The 21,329-nt window shown below is 42.7% G+C and overlaps 1 protein-coding gene across 1 annotated transcript in view; it reads right to left on the bottom strand.

Annotated features, from left to right (window-relative positions):
• The window catches only part of ST8SIA6 (ST8 alpha-N-acetyl-neuraminide alpha-2,8-sialyltransferase 6), a 140,220-nt gene extending 121,141 nt beyond the window's left edge, over positions 1-19,079 (bottom strand). The window contains exons 1-2 of the mRNA XM_004278610.3: positions 18,945-19,079; positions 18,361-18,459 (exon numbers count right to left, since the gene is read on the bottom strand). Of these exons, the coding sequence (XP_004278658.1) occupies positions 18,361-18,459; positions 18,945-19,051 (206 nt within the window). The 5' untranslated portion in view covers positions 19,052-19,079. The remainder of the gene's footprint in view (positions 1-18,360; positions 18,460-18,944) is intronic.
• Between the last annotated feature and the right edge of the window lie 2,250 nt (positions 19,080-21,329).

Raw genomic sequence — 21,329 nt, 5'->3', positions numbered from 1 at the left:
GAATATCTTTTTCCATCCCCTCATTTTCAGTCTGTATTTGTCCCTAGGTCTGAAGTGGGTCTCTTGTAGACAGCATATATACAGGTCTTGTTTTGGGATCCATTCAGCCAGTCTATGTGTTTTGGTTGGAGTATTTAATCCATTTACATTTAAGGTAATTATCAATATATATGTTCCTATTACCATTTTCTTAATTGTTTTAGGTTTGTTATTGCAGGTCTTTTCCTTCTCTTGTGTTTCCTGCCTAGAGAAGTTCCTTTAGCATTTGTTGTAAAGCTGGTTTGGTGGTACTGAATTCTCTTAGTTTTGCTTGTCTGTAAAGGTTTTAATTTCTCCATCAAATCTAAATGAGATCCTTGCTGGGTAGAGTAATCTTGGTTGTAGGTTTTTCCCTTTCATCACTTTAAATATGTCCATCGAGTCCCTTCTGGCTTGCAGAGTTTCTGCTGAAAGATCAACTGTTAACCTTATGGGGATTCCCTTGTATGTTGTTGTTTTTCCCTTGCTGCTTTTAATATTTTTTCTTTGTATTTAATTTTTGGTAGTTTGATTAATATGTGTCTTGGCGTGTTTCTCCTTGGATTTACCCTGTATGGGACTCTCTGCGCTTCCTGGACTTGACTATTTCCTTTCCCATATTAGGGAATTTTTCAACTATAATCTCTTCAAATATTTTCTCAGTCCCTTTCTTTTTCTATTCTTCTTCTGGGACCCCTACAATTCGAATGGTGGTGCGTTTATTGTTGTCCCAGAGGTCTCTGAGACTGTCCTCACTTCTTTTCATTCATTTTTCTTTATTCTGATCTGTGGTAGTTATTTCCACTATTTTATATTCCAAGTTACTTATCCGTTCTTCTGCCTCAGTTATTCTGCTATTGATTCCTTCTAGAGTATTTTTAATTTCATTCATTGTGTGGTTCATCATTGTTTGTTTGCTCTTTAGTTCTTCTAGGTTCTTGTTAAACGTTTCTTGTATTTTCTCCATTCTATTTCCAAGATTTTGCATCATCTTTACTATCATGACTCTGAATTCTTTTTCAGGTAGACTGCCTATTTCCTCTTCATTTGTTTGGTCTGATGGGTTTTTACCTTGCTCCTTCATCCGCTGTGTGTTTCTCTGTCTTCTCATTTTGCTTAACTTACTGTGTTTGGGATCTCCTTTTCGCAGGCTGCAGGTTCATAGTCCCTGTTGTTTTTGGTGTCTGCCCTCAGTAGGTAAGATTGGTTCACTTTTTGTAGGTTTCCTGGTGGAGAGGACTGGTGCCTGTGTTCTGGTGGATGAGGCTGGATCTTGTCTTTCTGGTGGGCAGGACCGTGTCTGGTGGTGTGTTTTGGGGTGCCTGTGAACTTATTATGATTTTAGGCAGCCTCTCTGCCAATGGGTGGGGTTGTGTTCCTGTCTTGCTAGTTGTTTGGCGTGGGGTGTCCAGCACTGGAGCTTGCTGGCCGTCGAGTGGAGCTGGGTGTTAGCGGTGAGACGGAGATCTCTAGGAGAGCTCTCGCCAATTGATATTACATGGGGCTGGGAGGTCTCTTTTGGTCCAATGTCCTGAACTTGGCTCTCCCACCTCCGAGGTTCAGGCCTGACACCCGGCCAGAGCACCAAGACCTTCTCAGCCACACAGCCAGGTACGTGGGAAGTTTCTTGCCTTTTGGGAAGTCTGAGGTCTTCTGCCAGCGTTCAGTAGATACTCTGTAGGAGCTGTTCCACATGTAGATGTATTTCTGATGTATTTGTGGGGAGGAAGGTGATCTCCTCGTCTTACTCCTCTGCCATCTCAAAGGTCCCCCTCAAACTCTTTTTCAAAGTCGTAGCACTTGCACTTCCACTGTTCACTGGCTAGTGCCAGCAGTCTCCAAGTCACATCTCCCACCTGCGTCTGTCGCCTCCAGCACAACTGTGATGGTGCTCACTGATTCCACCACCACCGTTGCCCCAGTGAGCCCGTGGGGGGCCCCCAGGTGAGCTGGGATGCAGAGCTATCCCTCTGTGGCCTGCTGAGGCTCATTGCCCGACAGGAAATGGTTAATTAGAACACTCAGAACACCAAGTACACCTGCAGCTGTTCCTGCCCCTGATTTTGCCATAAAGATCCTGACCTTCAGGGGCACAGAGGGACTCGCCCTTGGCATCCAGGAGCTAAAACTCAAATGTTAACCAGCTTCCTCTTCTCACCTCCTAAAGACCCAAAAAACAAAAAACAAAAACCTAATGCATTCTTAAAGGTCATCGACAGAGACTATGAATCCTTCTTAATGCTCTAGCATTTCAACATGTCACAGCCTTATTAAACCCTAAAAAGGAAAATTCACAAATTAATTCTGCACTAAAGAGAAGCCCCAGGGTGAAACCTCAAATCCCGACAATTGAGAGTAAGACTCCTTAGGCAAGAAAGTTTATAAATATCATCAGTGGGTAGAGGGGTGGTAGGATACCCTCCGTGAGGTAGATCCCCAGAGTTACTGATCTCACTAATACAGTTGATTCTGTCCCCATTTCTCCAGCTTCACAGTCGCAATTTGCATCTATCTATGAGGTGCCCCGATATACCCTCACTCAATTACCTGTGGGCTACATCAATATCCCCACCATGGGGGACTTTCCTGGTGGTCCAGAGGTTAAGACTCCACGATTCCACTGCAAGGGGCACAGGTTCAATCCCTAGTCGGGGAAGTAAGATCCCACATGCTGCAGTGTGTAGCCAAAAAAAAAAAAAAATGTATATATATATATATATATATATATATATATATATATATATATATATGTCCCCACCATGTATGCAGACAGGACCTTCATGGGTTTGCTCTGTTCTCAAACACCAGCTATGGCCTTTGACTGCCAATATTCTACCGAGGCCAGAAACTCATGAAGTTAGTGCACAAGACATTCAAACTGTGGTCCAGATTTTGACTAACCACAGTTGGGTCACTGCACCCCAAAAGATCCAAGACTCTACCACCTCAGTTTAATTTGGGGGCATCATTTGGTCCCCAGAAGGCTGCTCCAAACCATTTCCAGTCAATAACCCTACTTCCCGGCCTCTCAAGCCCAACATCTACTTGCCTATTTAGATTCTGGAAGCAACATACATCCCATCTACTCATTTCATTAAGATCTATTTAGGCAATCGCAAGAAAATCAGGTCAATCTGAATGGAGGTCACCCCAATGACAGGCCCTGGAGGCCACCCCAAAAGCCACCCAGCTAACAATGCCACCAGTGGCATCTGGTGGCTTCTTTACTGTGGAAACTCTACACACTCATTCTCATGCTTTCTGGAGTCTCCTTGCCCGAGAAAGATGGCCCCTCACCTGGCCCCACAGGCCGCTTGCAAGGTCCCCTGAGTCCAGGAGAAAGGGAATCCATTTATTTTATGGACAAGAGCACCACCATCCCATGGGAATCCACCGGAGAGTTACTTCTTTCCATCCCACTGCCAAGACATGGTAGATAAAGGATGGGCCACAAGGTCAGTCACATGGGCACTGGAGGAGTCCCTCAATAAATGTATGTTTATTGTCCATATTTTTACAGACTCCTTGGTGGTAGCTAATGGGTCCACTCTTTGGTCTAACCAACAAGCACAAACTAGATTTCATATTCAGGATTGTTCCCTATGGGGCCTTCCACACCGGGAATATACTGTTGCTTTAATATACTACGTTAAAGTCTCCCATGACTCAGCTCATTCTAAAGGTCCCATGGAAAAGGCTCACTTTAATGCCATAGCTACCAACTTGCTCACATTTATTAAGTAAACTCATATAGCACTCCCATTTCCTTGGCTCTAAGGGCCCAGTCATTGTGGACCTTGGATTCTTAAACATGGTATCAAACACCATGGTATCCCAATGCCACTGGCTGTAACCAAAACTTTAGCCTCCCAATGCGATTTCTGTGGCCTGTTCTGTCCTGGCACCGTGGCCAATGAGGATTATACCAAAGGAGCAAATGTCCCTTCATTCATTAGCAAACTGATTGTATTGAGCCGTTGCCCCAGTTTGTGGGCATAAGTCACTATGGCCTCACAGTGATTAATACTTATGTGGGCCTACTTTGGGTTTATCCTTCCCAGTATGCTACTGCTGACACCACTACTGTAGGTCTCACCAAAACTCTGTTAGTTCCCTTTGGGTCCCCAGATATTATCCACTCTGTTCGGGGTACACGCTACTCACTCAGTGCAGTCATGAGTCTTAAAACAGGCATCACTGGGAATTCCATTCTTCCTATTGTCTACAGGCAGCAGTCCTAATAAAGAGCCCTAATCAAGAGACATATGACCTATTCAAAGACACCCTCATGATATTACAAAATGGACAGTGGTCTCCCAGATAAATCTCTTTTGCCCTCTGCCATAGTTACCTGGAACTCTTGACTTTTAAGTCTTATGACATCCTACCAAAATATAACAAGGGTCCCTCTTCCCCTCATTCTAGCCATAAAAGAGAACACTACTCACCTACAGATTTATCAAACCCAAGGAGAATTCCCTTTCCCACTTAATAACACCTGCCCATTCTGCCATCCTTTCTCAAACCTGGAGCCCAGATGAAGGCGGATTAAAAAATGGGACCTGCTGAAAATGAGGGACCTTCCCCCCTCAACAGACTATTCTATATGACTTAAGAAAGCTGTCTGCCAAAGACTGCTGCCTCCCCTGTCCCCGATATGACCTTTTTAAAGGTTAGCTAACTACAGGTCCCCCTTTGTAGGAAACAGATGTCTTGGTGCCTTCCTTTAAACTATAACAGTGGGTCTCATCATACTCTGTGGTATAACAGACACACGTTTACGTATTTTCAACTGTAAAACACAGGCTCAACATTCCCTGTCACTGTGTGTGTCTTTCTATGAAGAAAGAAAGATCTTAACTTTGTTCCCAGTGCGAACATTCTTCAATAGGAGGTCAGCTCTGGCTCCACTGATTATGGCAATTTGAATGAGGGATTGTTACAGGACTCAGGATGGCAAAGCTCATGGCTTTCATAATAAGAAAAAATGAGAAATTACAACTCCTGGAGCCAAAGGGATACTGATTTTCAGTCACTCTTGTAATAATTCCTCAAATGTAAATTGCTTCAAGGTCTTAGGATTACCTGTGGACTCATAAGGCATCTACAAAACTCTTGTGTACTCACTATTCTCTCCCTCTCTTTCTCTCTGTTCCTGAACTTTTCCCGGAGAGCCATCCTCCCCTCCCCCACCTCGGGACTTCCCACTTTGTGTAATAAACCTTTCTTGGGTCATAACAAGGACTACTGTCATGAGCTTCAGGAGGGAGCTGCCCCACTCATGGTGGAACTACTAGAAGAGCCATCACAAAAGGTGTGGAGTGGAGACCTCACTGTGGTTTTGATCTGTATTTCCCTAATGACTAATGATGTTAAACATTTTTTTAATATGTTTATTGGCCACTTCTATCATCTGTATATCTTCTTTGGTGAAATGTCTATTCAAATCTTCTGCCCATTTTTAAATTGAGTTGTCTTCTTGTGAGAGCTCTTGATATAGTCTGCATACAAATCTTTTATTGGATATACAATTTACAAATATTTTCTCCCAATCTGTGGGTTATCTTTTTAATATTCTTAGCGGTGTATGTGGAAGCACAAAAGCTTTTAATTTGATAAAATATAATTTATCAACTTTTTCCTCTATTGATTACACTTCTGGTGTTGTATCTAAGAACTCTACCTAATCCGAGGCCACGAAAATGTTCTGTGTTTTCTTCTAGAAGCTTTATGGTTTTAGCCCTTAAGGCTATGACCCATGCCGAGTTAATTTTATGTGTACGGTGTCAGGTAAGAGTCTAAACTCATTTTTTTGCATGTAGAGATCCAGGGGCATGTAGACACTACCCTCACTCCACCATCTGGAAGTCCCGCCTCTAAACTTGTTAATTAATTTAAATAAGTTTCATTTTAAAGAATCTGTTACACTGAATAAAATTCATAGATTTCTAGATTACATTTACAAAATTAATTACATTTATTAAAAAAACCCTGAAAGTTCCACATCTGAAACTACGCCAAACACCAGCCCTCTACTTTATTGTTTTTATAGTAAAGATGATATAAAACAATCTTTTAAACGTGATACATGTCTTATTCTCACCACTCTTGAGAAAAATGGAGGAAATCCTATAGTGTTCAAAATTCTGTAAAATCTACACTTTTTTCAGATTGCTAGAGCTTTACTAAGAAACCAGCCTACAGTTCACAAACTTGAGTAGTTAATACACTATACAATCAATGTTTATGTGGCGACCTTCTAGCTTAGAATATGCATCTTGGTTTTAAAGGATCTTCCATCAGCAGTCCAGCATAACTATGAGGAACGCTAAATCTTTGCTCTGGCCATGCATTTTTTTAAATCATTATTTACCTAAAGTTACATTTCTATGAAAAGTTTCCAATGCTCTGTGAGTTTTCAGAGTTCTCAAAACCCCACAGAAGTAGCAGTTCTATGATGGGCTGCAGAGATAAATGATCACTAATCTCTAAATTTTTTATTAGAAAAAAATTCTCCTAAGAGTACAAGTATCATAAAAGTTCCCGTCTACTTATTCAAATTCTTTGTTAATGGATCAGTATGTTCTCCCTTTAAGAAATGATTGCAGATATGAGTTTTCAATCCTCCAGTTTTAATCCATCCTCCAATTACAAAATTTTATTTGATATAATCACACACAACCACACAATTATAAATCAGGTTTTGCTAACATTGGTATTTTACCAAGGGAAGCTCGTGAAATGGCTCTCTTGCAATGCAACATGGTCACATGTACCTTCGAAAACCTAGTACCACTACTGACACAAGGCAAGAGGACGCAAATCCTAACACACTGGGGGTTCCAGATATCTGTGGTGAAAGAAACAGACAAGACACAGACCTCACCGAACTTCAATCTACCTCATGAATAAAAGTCCCCAGACATGGAAAACATGAGTATTTTGCAGCCCCAAAATAAACAGGGAGTATTGGATAAACTCCCAAATCGGAAACACAAAAATGTGCCCACAAACTTAATGTGCAAAGAGTAAAGCTATGGTGACAAATATAAACATGTAAAATACGGATGTTCCCCTGAAATAACAAAGTAGCACATATGCTATAAAAAAATACACGCCAGACACAAAATTTTGGATCACACATTATATCCCACAGAGTAAGGAAATAATGAGGTATAATCTCAAAAAGAATATATGGAATATTGAGTACATCCTCCCGAGACAGCACGTGAGGGTACCACTTGAATCCAACTAAGATTCCAGGAACCCGTGAGAGATTTTAATCAATTTCAAAATTAATGGCCTTTACAACCTACAACCTTAGTTTTTTGGAATACCACAGTTTAAAAATTATGTGTTAGAGAATTCTAGTGTTTTTAGAACCAAGAACTGTAACTAACAAGATAATGGAAATTATTCTTCAATAATTTCAGAAGCTCAGGTTATGCCCTATAAAATTATCTTTTGAAATAATATGCCCATGGATATGACTGTTCCCAAGAAATTACTGACTGATTATCTACAGCATGTATTCTTAGTACTTCGGGGAACAAAATAAAGTTTTTTAAATCTGAAAGTACAGACAAGATAGATTTAACTGCCCTGGATAAGCTAACTCTCTTACTGAGTACAGATAAGTATACTAAAGCCATAACCATCTTCTTAATGGCAAAAGGAGACATGAAACAAGATACCAGGATGCAAGAACACTTCCCTAAAGTTTACTCAAAGCACCGACTGCTCTTTAAAGAGCCTCTTTTCTGGCACCCAAATGAGAGGTCGCAGAACCATTGCACCCTGAAACCACAGAGCAGCTTCTGCTAGTGGCTCTAAAAAGAGTAACTTCTCCTGGCAGATGAGGAGATATATTTATTTCCTTTTCTTCTCGTCACATCCCTTCTGCTGTGTCCTAGCCTCACCTCTCAATATTTCCTCTGTTAGCACCTAATCCTTCAAAATGTTTGTGCTTCTCTATAACTCCTGAAAAAAAAAAAAAAACTTTATTCCTTCCCCAGGCAGTCAGGCTTTTTTTCTGTTGTTTCATCCTAATGCCTGCTGGTTCAAGGAATATGTCTATGAAGGGCACAGTGAATTAATACACAAGTCCAGACAGCGCTAAGGCCACCTTGATTTACATTGCAATGGAACCACCGGGTGCAAACAGTATTGTCTGCTGACTGCCTAATGTCAGCTCTGAAGTCTTAAGAGAAACACCCCGGCGCTGGGTGAAGAGAGGCTCTGTCAAGCAGGCCATGGCGTGATATGAAACAGAAAGTTAAATTCCATCTCCAACCACCTCTGAAGTGAGAGTTGGGCCAATCACACGCCATTTCTTCCTAACTCCTGATCCCCTGTCCACTCACCCTACAAAGCAAAGGAAAGAGCAGAACATTTCTTCATGTCTTGCAGGTTCATCCTGGCTTTGCTGTCCACATGTCAATGTGCCCACAGAAGCCTGGCAGGGACTAAAGGCTGTGTTCTGAAGCCCTGTCTCTGGGCTGCCTCCCCCTGGACAATTGTGCCCTGCAGCTTACACCAGACCAGGGCAGCCAAAGACATGACACAGGCACCAGGGAACGAAGGGACTGAAAAAATGTCAATCTGGGGAGCACCATACATCCATTTTCAAACAGGGAACACCAGAAGTGCCGAAATGGAGGAGAACCCCCTGTATACCTTTAAAAGAAGAGGGGCAATTAACACATAGGGTTGGGAAGTAGGGAAGGAGGCGGAATGCAAGATGTAAAGCCTCATTTCAAATGAACCCAGCAAGCGGACTCCAAGCAACTTTAAAACATACTGAATTTTCAACATCAGGACACACAGAGTACCATTACTTCTAAAGATACCAAAGATACCAATTCTCAAAAGTAAAATTTAATAGCCTTCATCTACTTGGAGGGCGGGGTGCAGAGGAAAGGGGTAAAAGGGTGAAAACCAGCTGTTCCAGAGCTATGTGTAGCTCTACAGCCTTTTTTTACAACCTCTAGTTCACGCTCATCTTGAATTTTCTGAAGCTCGCGGTTATGAGCCCAGTGTGACAGGAGCGAGTCAACAAGGCCTGATTCTCCCTCTTCCAGACTATTTACACTCTTACGGAAGTACACACGTCTACACAGAATGACAGCCACACATTTTGATGGCAACAGATAGCTGCTTTAGAAATGTGTCAGGTTGGGAGAGGAAAAGTTATTAGTAATAGGGCATCACATGGAGAAATTACCAGCAGCTGATGTAAATTTTCACCCCTGAAACAGAGCAGGTCTAGGGAGAAAAAAAATTAGAGCGGTTTTGATCTTCCTCCCACTGCCTATCTTTATTTACCTGAGCATGGAGAGCCTGTCGCAACCACAAAATCAGGGGGCTGCTCCCACACAGGAAGGACCTGCTTCCTGAGGCAGCAGAAACTGGTTTGGGTGCTGCTGCACCACTGCTTATGCACTGCTGTCTTTCTACAGCCTCTTGAGATTATACCACCATCATATCATAGCATAGCATATCACAGCATATCGTACTATACCATATATTATATCATTACCATAACATACCATATCATTACCATATTATACCATACCCTATCATACCATACCATATCACATCATTTCACACTATATCATATCATACTATACCGTATCATTACCATATCATTTCCATATCATATCATATCATATCGTATCATTTATAAAGCAGCACTGAGGGAATGGAAGAGGATAGAAAGGGAATCAGCCATCTCACACACTCTGGAATGTGAAGGGGGTGGCAGATATGGGGAGAGCCCCAGGAGCCCGGCCATTTCTGGATTTCCGGTGACATATGTCACCCACCATCCCTGGCAGCCGCAGAAGTCCAGGTTGATTAGGACCACTCAGGAATATACACTTTTTGACAGTCATGAGGTCAAGACATGGGAGCAAGAGATAGCTTTAAGGTCCAGTATTTAAAAAGTCAAAGTAGTAAAATTTACGTTACCTGTATTTTGCCAGATTTGTTTTTCAATTCAAATTTTTAAAAAATCAGACATTTGTTTAAGGGCTAAATGGCTCAGTCTCTCATCTGGTGGACGCTCTAAGAAGCAGGATCTTTCAGCCCTTGGTGGGAGCCACTAGGGGTTCTAAGGCATTCTTTCTGATGAGCACAAGGCCAGAGAAAGGACTCCTCATTTGGGGATATATAAATTAAAAAGCAAGCCCCCCAGGAAGGATAAATTAGGAGTATGGCATTAACAGATACACACCGCTATATATAAAATAGATAAACAACAAGGATTTAATGTACAGCACAGGGACCCATATTCAATACCTTGTAATAACCTATAATGGAAAAGAATCTTAAAAGATATATATATATATATATATATATATATCTCTGAATCACTTTACTATATACCTGAAACTAACACAATATTATAAATCAACTATAGTTCAGTTAAAAAAATAGGAATTAGAATAATACCTACCTCATCAGTTCTATTGCATGCAATAAATAAATTAACATATGTAAAAAAAGCCTCCCAAGTTATAAATCTTATTAAAAGATTCTCTAACTTAGGGATAGAACATTATTCTTAAGATGCAGAGAAAAATCATACTTCTGAAAAATATTTACTATAAGAAACAGAAGAAACCTTTAGAGAGCATTTGCTTCATGTTCTCAAGAATATACAAGAAAATATGAAGAAATGGAAGGTGGGGTTTAAAATGTGACTTAGATGCTTTCTAAGATATAAACTGAGTTGATAAGAAGCAGGCTGGAAGAAGGAAAAAATTGTAACATCTAAAAATGTAAGATATACTGTTTTAGACAGGGCAAAACAGAATTGACACGAAGAGAAAAATAATTCAGAAATGTAGAGGACAAATTTGAGAAGCCATACCAGAGAGCAGAGGAAAAGGACAAAGAGAAAAGCAGACTCAGAAAGAGAAGTGAAGCTGTTTACATGGGACAGGGATGGTGGGTAAGAGGTATAGTGACAGAAGATAGGAAGTGTCTTCTCAAAATAAAAGCAGACTCTGTGGAACACATCGAATAATCAAAGGTATACTACACAATTTTTAAAATTTAAAAATAACCTGGTCAGTGGATTAAAAATGCTTATACACAAAATTAATCAAAAGAGGTAGTTGCAAACACACAGATAGCACTGTGAATTTTAAAAATTTTCAGTTTAAGAAAAAATCCTGACAGGATCCAGTAAAACAATCAAATAGGTTACTTTTGAAGAAATAATATTACCTTCATTTCTCTCTCTGAGTCCTAACAGCCAGAAAATAGAGGAACATCTTACAAAAGTTTTAAGATGAAAATGTTTAAAAAGTAGAGTTGTGATGCAATAATTCACGACTCATGGACGAAAAATAAGAACTGCATTCTTAAATATCTGAAGTTTCAGAAACACTACTATCCACATTCCAAAGCTAAAACTATTAGAAGAAAGAAGACATGCCAACTGACCAAGAAAGGAATGAAAACAAAGAACTAAAGAAATGAGGAGAGGATCATTTAGAGACAAATGTCAACCACGGAAAAGAGAATCTAAATGGTATTTTTAGATTTGTAAGCAATCGTTTAATTCAAATTTAAAAAATAGTCATTTTCAAAGGAGAAAGTATATACTAGAATAATAGTAACTTAATAAAAAAGCCCACCCCTTTTGCCATGTGCTAAAAGAAGTTCTAGAAGGAAGAAAGATTTAAATATTTTAAAGTGAGAGATGTCCACTTATCTCAGGGTACTAAATATATCAATAAATTAATCAATGCAAAAGCAGAATTGACAATAAAAAGTAGGTATAAGTGACACGAATACAGAAAAGTTGAAAACTTCTACAGATTAAATAACCACAGACATAATTAAATGTTAACTATATTAGAAAGCCAATTTAAATGCAAGATAAATAAAAGTTTGATACTTTTGATGCTTATAAACCTCTTGTAAATCAACAAGTAACTAGAATATCTTTATAGTAAAATAGACAAGGCTATGAACAGCCAATTTAAAAAAAGAAGATGAAGAGGGTGTGGAGAAAAGGGAACCCTCCTACACTGTTGGTGGGAATGTAAGTAAGTTGGTGCGGCCACTATGGAGAACAGTATGTTCTTCAGAAAACTAAAAATAGATTTACCATATGATCCAGCAATCCCACTCCTGGGCATATACCCAGACAAAATTATAATTCAAAAAGATACATGCACCCCTATGTTCATGGCAGCACTATTCATAATAGCTAAGACACAGAAGCAACCTAAGTGTCCATCAACAGATGAATGGATAAAGAAGATGCAGTACATATATACAATGGAACATTACTCAGCCATAAAAAAGAACAAAATAATGCCATTTGCAGCAACATGGATGCAGCTAGAGAGTCTCATACTAAATGAAGTAAATCAGAAAGAGAAAGAGAAATACCATAGGATATCACTTATATGTGGAATCTAAAATATGGCACAAATGAACCTATCTACGAAACAGAAACAGAATCATAGACATAAAGAACAGACTTGTGGTTGCCACGGGTGGGGGTGGGGAGAGGGATGAGCTGGGAATTTGGGGTTGCTAGATGCAAAGTATTACATTTAGAATGGATAAACAACAGGGTCCTACTGTATAGCACAGGGAACTATCAATATATCCAATCTAGTGGGATAAACTATAATGGAAAAGATATTAAAAAAAGAATGTCTATATGTGTAAAACTGAGTCACTTTACTGAATAGCAGAGATTGGCACAACTTTATAAATCAACTATACTTCAATTTAAAAAAATTTTTAAACAATAAAATATTTAAAAGAAGATGTAAATGGTCAACAAACATCTTAAAAATTAAACACAATGGTAAACAAATAAACACATATTAAGACAACAATGAAATACTATTCTTGAGTATGAAATTTTAAAAAGTGAAAAGAAACTCTAGTGCACAGAACTGGCAAGAATTTGAGACAATGGTCACTCTCATATACTGCTTACAAAAGAATAAATTGGAACAACTATTGTTCTTGGACAAGTCATAGCAACATTTTAACATTTTCACATATTCTTTGATCAAGCCCCTCCACTTCTAGGAATTTATCTGAATAATCAAGATTGTGTGTAAGGCTATAAATTTGTTCACATTAGAATACACATCAAAATCAAAAATAATAAACGGAAGTGACCAAAGGGAAGAATAAATAAATTACAGTATGTGCATACGTTCAAACACCATGCTCTAAAAATTATGTTGCAGAAGAATACTAATGACATGAAGAAAAGCTCAGATGTTGTTAAAAACAAGTTACTAATCCATACCAAAATATGCATAGCAAAATTACTAGATATGTGCATATAAAATGACTGAAAATATGAACACTAGCATTTTTTTCAACATTGAAATGACAGGTGGTTTTCCTTTTCAGTGTGTTCATCTAAAAACATACAATAACATCTCTGCAGTAATGCTCCCTACAATAATATGAGTTGGGATATAACATGACTGTCTTTTGAGGTCTGCCCTTTACTGAACCCCAGTTCTCAAGAGAGACAAATCAAGTTCTACTGCAGGGAGAAAGGGTCACAGGGAATGGAAAGAAAGGTCATTAATGGAAATAGCAGGCGAACCTCTCTAGGAAAGCAGAGAAGTGGAAGTGGGATTACCACAACTCTGGTGGACTTGTAGTCCAGTCCTTCCAGACGGGCCAGTGAAAGAGGCACCAACTCAGCAGGACCTTCAAAGAACAGTGGCTTCTATCCAGAAAGTCCCAGCCAGCCACAGGATCCTGAATCATCACCATGGATATTAAAGCCAAAATGGACACTGCCACTAAAAGATGGCAAACCATAACCGAGACCTAGATAATTCCCATGGAGGGACCCTGGAATTCCAAGCCAGATAGTTACACACACTTGCTCTGGCCATGTCATTCATGTCACAATAATCCAATCTCTCATGTCTAATGACTGAATATTTGGGAGCTCACTTATAACATTATGGCAGGATTTTATTTGGTGTCTTTTATAATCAAAAATGAAATTAATATTATTTAAGAACACATATTAAATTAATATTTAAGAAAAAAAATTCCAACCACTTGGAAATTTACAAGTACTCTCCTAAAAGACAGGCTGAAAGCTAGGCCTCTTGCACCAAACAGACAAGCTGTGAATGCAAAGGAAAAGTTCTTGAAGGAAGTTAAAACTGTTACTCTGGGGGTGGGGAAGACTACTTTCCTAAAGAACTATGGACATAAAACTAAAATGTTCTAATGTAATTATAAATAATTTAGAATATATTTTTAAAAACCAAAACACTATGTAACCAAATTTATAGAACAGGTGCAAAGCTGCATTCAAAGGAAAATGCATAGTATTAAATATTGTTGTTACAAAGAAAAAGGGAAAAATCGATAAATGAAGCATTCACTTCAAAACATTAAGTTGGAAAAAAAGGAATGATATTTTAAGATTAAAAAAACACAAAGGAAAAAAAAAAACCAAACCAAAAAAAAAAAAAACACATAAAGGAAATAAAACACGGACATACATCAGAAGTGAGAAATAAAATCCAAGAGCTGTTTGTTTGAAAAACAAACAAACCAGTGACGCATATTGACAAAGTTTACTAGAAAGAGAAACAATCCATTGTGATGGGGTCATAATTTGAGAATCGTTAGTATATTTTTCTCTTTTGTCTTTCTGACTTTGACATGACTTTTCCCTAGTTATTTTGAAGCATTCTTTGGAGGAGTATAAAGAGATAAAGCCTTTTTCCTAAAAGAATGCAAAGAGAAAGAATAAGGTGATATTCAGCTTTGGACAAGTGAAATAGGATTTGCTACAGCCCCAAGAAAAGATTCTCTAAATTCCTCCCATTATGCCTCTTTAGCACATTAACTACCTTACCTGCAAGACTCAGCTCCTGGAGCTTTCCCAATTTTTTTTTTTTTTAATCCCAGTCCCCACAATGCACCCTTAAGGCTCAGGTTTGAGTCAGGACAAAAAAAAAGAAACTATGATGCAGGGGAAGCCTGCACATTTCCAGCCTAGAGCAAAGATGGAAAGAGGAGAAAGAAAGGAAAGAGAGCGCTTTGGCTTGGAGAAAGGTGAGGGTAACAACAAGGGTAGATGGGGCTTTGTCTCCTCCCCCAGTTAGGACTCTAGAAAAAGATCACTTCTTGGGCAGTGTTCCACCGCGAAACTAACTTAACACAGGGTCACATCCACTTTGTGGGGCAAATAGAGGGAGGTCCTGATACTTAAGTTTCCTGAACCAGCCTTGGTCCGTGTATGTTTAGATAGGGCCCCAAAATAGTGGGCAGACTGGCTGGAACTAGCCAGCTAGAGCTGGGTGAGGTAGCATTGTAGCAAATGTTGCAGAGGACAACTCAGGATGGAACTAAAAGAGAATCTTCAGCAGATCCCTGACATGTAGCATTAATGGGAGCTCAGGTGAAACCAAGACAGTGGAGAGTACCAGCAGGTGGAAGGCCTGAGGGAGAAGAATGAGCCACAAACGGCAGCTTCCATCGCTGGCTATCACCAGGGTACCCACCCAGCAGACGGGAAATGGACAACATCCCCTTGGAGAGCAGAGGGTCAAAGGATACCATGATCATGAACCCCACCGCTTAACTCTACCACCGCACCTCAGCCCCTCTCCCCCTTAGATCTGAGTATCATCTGAAAGTCAGAAAAGATGGTGGAAACAATCTGAAAGAGTGAGCATTTGCTCCCAGAGAGAATAAACATACCAGAAGAGTTGCTTAAGTTGGCACATCTGACTAAGCTTTAACCTGGACACACACACACACACACGCTCCACCTTGCCCAGCACCTGTGGAAGACTACACAGCAGGGAGATTAAGAGTGTGGGATTCTGGATCCACATGGCCTGGGTCTGACTCCTGGGTCCACAGTTTGTCAACTCCGTGACTTTGGGCAGTTGACTCCATCTGCCTGTGCCTATTTCCTCATCGGTAAAGTGAGGATCTTAAGAGTTTCTCTCAGTATTTTTTGAAGATTAAGCGAGCTAATAAATGTAAAGGACTTAGACCAGTGTCCACAGTAAGCATTCAGTAAGTGCTGCCTATCCTTATTGCTTTTAGTATTGTTATTATACTATTACTTATACCTTCTACCTACAGCTGGGGCTCTTGGAAGACGATCAGACCAGCTACAGAAAAATCAAAATTATAATTTCTCTCCACAACCGAGTGGTATGGATTAAAATTTGTATCCCTGCCACATAAATAATCAATCATAAATGATAAAGGGGATATAAAGTAGATCAAAAGACAAGTTTTGAAAAATACAACAGAATGGTACAAAATTAAAAACCTTAAGAAAATGGACCACGTTCCGAAAAAAATATGAATTACCTGTATTAGCTCAAGAAGTATGCCAAGTAGAAAGAAGTACGCCAAGAGAAGCTGAAAAATTCATCCAAGAATTACCTCCAAAAAGGCCTATGACCAGATAATTTAATTAGTACATTCTTTCTAAGTCTTCCCAAGGGACAACACCAGAATGTATAACAGTACCAGGACTTGGAAAAAGATGCAATGCTCCCCAATTCACTGGAAAACTACTACCTATAATACACAACTCTGCATAAAGTAAAAGTACAGGCTAATATTTTTCTCTAAAGCTTTGTCACCCCCAGGATCTCTCAGTGCCCCTGATACGCTGTGAGATACCAGTAGGAGGTTGCAGAAGGCAATGTCGTGCTGTACTTCAAGATTCCTTCTGGGATCCCCCAAACCCTTCTGATGGTCATGCAGGAACTACACCAGAGCCTTAAGTCATGCACTCAGAAAATTAAGATGGTCCAAGATCCAAGAATACACAGAAAGATACATAGGGGAAAAGGGATTCACAAGACATAGAGGAAAAGAGACAGTATACAAAATGGGAAAAACAGGGACTTCCCTGGTGGCGCAGTGGTTAAGAATCCGCCTGCCAATGCAGGGGACATGGGTTCAAGCCCTGATTCGGGAAGATCCCACATGCCGCACAACAACTAAGCCCGTGCGCCACAACTACTGAGCCTGTGCTCTAAAGCCCGTGAGCCACAAGTACTGAAGCCCGCGCGCCTAGAGCCCGTGCTCTGCAACGGGAGAAGCCACCGCAATGAGAAGCCTGCACACTGCAACAAAGAGTAGCCCCCGCTCACCGCAACTAGAGAAAGCCCGCGGGCAGCAACGAAGACCCAGTGCAGCGAAAAAGAAATAAATAAAATAAATAAGTTTATTAAAGGAAGCAAAAATAGTAGCAAGGCTGAGGCTCAAAGCAGTAGATCCTGCTGGTGAAAATGTAAACTGATTCAACCCATCCAGGAAGCAACTGGCCAAATGTATTCAGTACCTAAAATGTACATACTCTTTGATCTAATCATTCAACTTCTATCAATCCACCTCGGAGAACTGAAAATGCAGATAGATTTACATACAAGGATATACTTCATAGAATTATTAATAGCAAACAAAACAAAACAGGAAACAATCTAAGTGTCCAAAAATAAAACGTTATATAGATTATAGCACATTCATACGATGAATTATGCAACAATTAAAAGCAATGTTTTGCAAAAAAAAATTGTAATAACACATATATGTCTGATTTTTTAGAGATAAAAGGCAGAACAAAATACAATGTACAATCTTAAGTATATTTCACAAATACATGTACATGGGAAAAACTCCTGGAAGAATATAAACCAAAACCTTAATATGATCTCTGGGTGGTGGGACTCCGAGTGAATATTTTTAAATCCATTTCTCATATCATCTAACTTTCTGCACTAAGAATGGATTACTTTTACGACAGGTGAAAAAGAAAAGATAAAACCCAAATAATTATTGCACATGGATAAATACTCCTAGGAGTGACGAAGAAAAAATCTCTCTTCATTCAGTAAGGACAAAAACATTCTCAACACTGAGCACAGAATTCCACGCTTCCAAACGTGAATCTTACACCGGTGCACTTGAAAGCATAAAGACACAAAGCAAACCAACCAAACCTCTCGAGAGGCAGGCTGAGCTGCTTCTCGAGGTTTCCAGCACACCATTATCGCAAGGGGAACTCAGCACCCATTTTTTTCAAAGTGCAGCTGCTTTCGTATCTCCCTTGGTTCGAAGACCATCCACATCGAGGGACAGGCTTTACAGGGGAGGTTGAGGGAGTGTGAGAGTTACACGCGCGCGTAGGCACACACATCCTCTCTCTCTCTCTCAAATCCACTCAATCGTGTGGTCCCAACCAGACAACTCGAAGCGAGCCCCGCGGTGCAGCCGCGCCCCATCCCCGAGCCGCGGCGCCCCCTCCCTCCGGCCCTCCCTCCGGCCGCCCGGCGCTGCGGGTACCTGTTCGTGGTGCGCGGGGGCCGGGTCGGCGGGCTCCCGGGCGTCCTCGGCGCGGCGCGGGTGCCGTGGATGGCCTCCCTGCTTTCCTCCACCAAGAACCTGCACAGCCGGGAAGCAAACTAAGTTGGGGAGCAGTTGGCTGGCAGGCTCGGCCTCGCGCTCGCAGCCCAGCGGCCGGGACATCCTCGCGCGCCCTGGCCCCCGGCGCAGCTCCCAAACCCCGGAGTTTGCGAAGAGGCTCGGGGCGGGAAGAAAGGGAAAGCGCGGACCCGCCGGGAGAGCCCGGGTGACCGACGGGGAACCCGACGGCAGGTCCGGCGCCGCAGCTCCGTCTCCGCTCTGACCGGTCCCCCGGCGCCCCAGCCGGTGCCTGGCCGCGGCTAGCGTCGCCCCTCCGATACCCGCCACTCACCCAGGCCGCCTCCCGGACGCCCCCGTCCCGCCCCACCTTCAGGCCGCCGCTGCCCGTCGGCTCGTCCTCGCAGCGGCCGAAAGTCCGCGCGCCCGAGAGGAACGGGGGCAGGGTGCGGCCGGGGCCCCCCCGGGACGCGCGGAGGGGCGGCCGGAGCGCGGCGGTGGGTTACCTGGGGCGGGCGGGCGTGTCGGTCGAGCACCAGAGCAGGCGCAGCAGCAGCAGCAGGAGGCTGGCGAGCAGGGCGAGCAGCGCGAGCAGCGCGCCTCCCGGCCGCATCCTGAGCCACGGGCGCAGCCGCCGCCGCCGCCGTCGCCGCAGCTGCCGCTGCTGCCCCGGCGAAGCACAGCCCGGGCGGCCCCGACTGGCGGCTCCCGCCGCCGCTGCCGCCGCCGCCGCCGCAGCCACGCACACCTCCAGCGTTCAAGGCGGCGGGGAGGGGCGGCGCCGGCGCGCGCCCCCGGCCCGGCCCGGCCCGCTCGCTCTCAGCGGGCAGAGGTAGGCGCCGCGGCCCGGCTCTCTCCCCGGCTCCCGCCCGGCCCCGGATCGCTGTGGCAGCCCGGCTGGCGGTGGCGAGGCGCCCAGCTCGCCTCCTCTCCTCCCGGAGGCGCTCGGCGCTGCTGCGGGCTCTGGTCGTCGTCGTCGTCGTCGTCGCCGCCGCCGCCGCGCGGGGTCACCTGAAGGTTGGGGCTCGGGCGCTGGACGCCGTGCTGCTTGGGTTCCAACTTTCCTGCGCCCTCACCTGCCCCTGGGAGGCCGCGCGCTCTTCCCCGAAGCCCACGCAGCCCACCCAAGCGGACCACACCTGGCTCTGCGCCCCTGCGGAGGAGAGCGAGGGCTCGGAGAGGCGGAAGAACAGGGAGGGAAGGGCCCACTTCCAAAACTTTGAAAACGGAGTAGTCGCTCTGCTGGATCGTCCCACGCGCAGAGGCTGCAAGGGACTTCCGAGCACCTCCCCTTGCTTGAAGGCAGGTTCAGAGGGACGGCGAATGGATTTCCGGGGGCCAGGCCGTCCCTAGGGGTCGGGCAAACTACCGCCCGCAGGCCGAACTCGTCCCCTGCCCGTTTCTGTGAAGAGCTTTCTTGGACCAACTGCCTGCCCCATTCCTCTGTGTTATCAATGGCCGCGTGTGGCTCTATTTATTGATCTAGGGCCGCTTTTGCGCTGCAAGGACAGAATTGAGTCGTGGTCCCAAAGATCAGAGGGCCGGAAATGTTGACTCTCCGGCCCTTTCCAGAACAAGCTGTCAGACCCCTGCTCTAATTCATATTGGGCTGGATCATGTTGGTTAGCATCTCATTGATTAGTTAGTATCTCATGTATTATACTAGAGGAGAGTGATCCCATGACAGCGTGATACAGTCTGGCTTCCCAGCTATTTATCTGGGCGTGGGCCTCCCCTCTTTCGGCCCTAAGCTATTCTGTCTGCGCATGGCCCCAGGGCTCACTGTGCAACGTCCCTGGGTTTTGCCCCTGCCTCTGAACCCTGGAGGAACATCCATAAACCCTAAACTCCACGGTGGTTATATGGGGGCTCACTGGACTATTCCATCTGCTTTTGTAGATATTTTTCCAAAAGCAACCCTTGGACTCTACCACCTTGCGAAGACCTTGGTAAAGGTGCTTTCAAAGGTTTTAGTGTCCTTAGTAACAAAAATATGTTTCAACTGAACTCTCCTAGACGCATAAGGTCTTAACCTGAAAAACCAATGTGAGAGCCTTTGAGAAGCCAGCAGCCCAGACAGCTCAATAAAGCTGTCGCCAGTGATTTCATCTCAGAAGAAATCACAGCATATATCAAGAAGAGACATGCAAGGCTGCCTAGTTCCTTTCTACTAATTCTGCATTTACTCCAGTTTAAAATACTTGGGTGAAGACGCACCAGAACTTTGCACATAGCAGTTGATCGATAAATGTTTGGTCAATGAATAAAACGCCTCAGAATTAATGCTCTTCTTAAAAAGAAAAAAAACCTGAAAATAAACGTGACTAGAAGTAGGATTTCCTTCCATAGCTCACTATTCCTATTAAAATATGTATTAATCAATAAAGGAAAAGTTCCTACTTTTCCTTAAGACTGACATTTTTAGGGATCCAGCCGCTTATCTGAGGATGGGTATGATAAAGTAATGCTATCTTCAGCTGGTGCTAAAATAATAAAGTAATCCAATTCTATGTGTTTGAAAGTACAAGCACTATTAGATAAGTGGGATAGGACACAATTATCTTGAAAATGGAAAGGTTGTCTGGATTTGGAAGATAGTCTGAATTTGCTTTCTCTTAGAGCTGAAGCACTGTGCAGACAACTCACGCTGAAGATGGTTTCCAGAAAAAAAGTAAAGGGCATTATTGTATCAGCCAGGAAGCTGCAATTTCACCTAATTTACCAAAGTTTCATATTTTCAGCACAACTGGGCTCAAGGCAACAGCAGAAGAGTCAGCCTTGCACTGGGCTCCCTAAACACCCTTTCTGCAAATGAAGTTCCTTTTTATCAAGCCAATGGCTATCAGCAGGGGACTCGCAAAAGCCCATTTTAATTGGAAAACCAAGTGTAA

Source organism: Orcinus orca, chromosome 2, assembly GCF_937001465.1.
Source record: "Orcinus orca chromosome 2, mOrcOrc1.1, whole genome shotgun sequence".
NCBI classification, from domain to species: Eukaryota; Metazoa; Chordata; class Mammalia; order Artiodactyla; family Delphinidae; genus Orcinus; species Orcinus orca.
The sequence above is the reverse complement of the archived record's forward strand: the minus strand, read 5'-3'. Positions and strand labels throughout refer to the sequence as shown.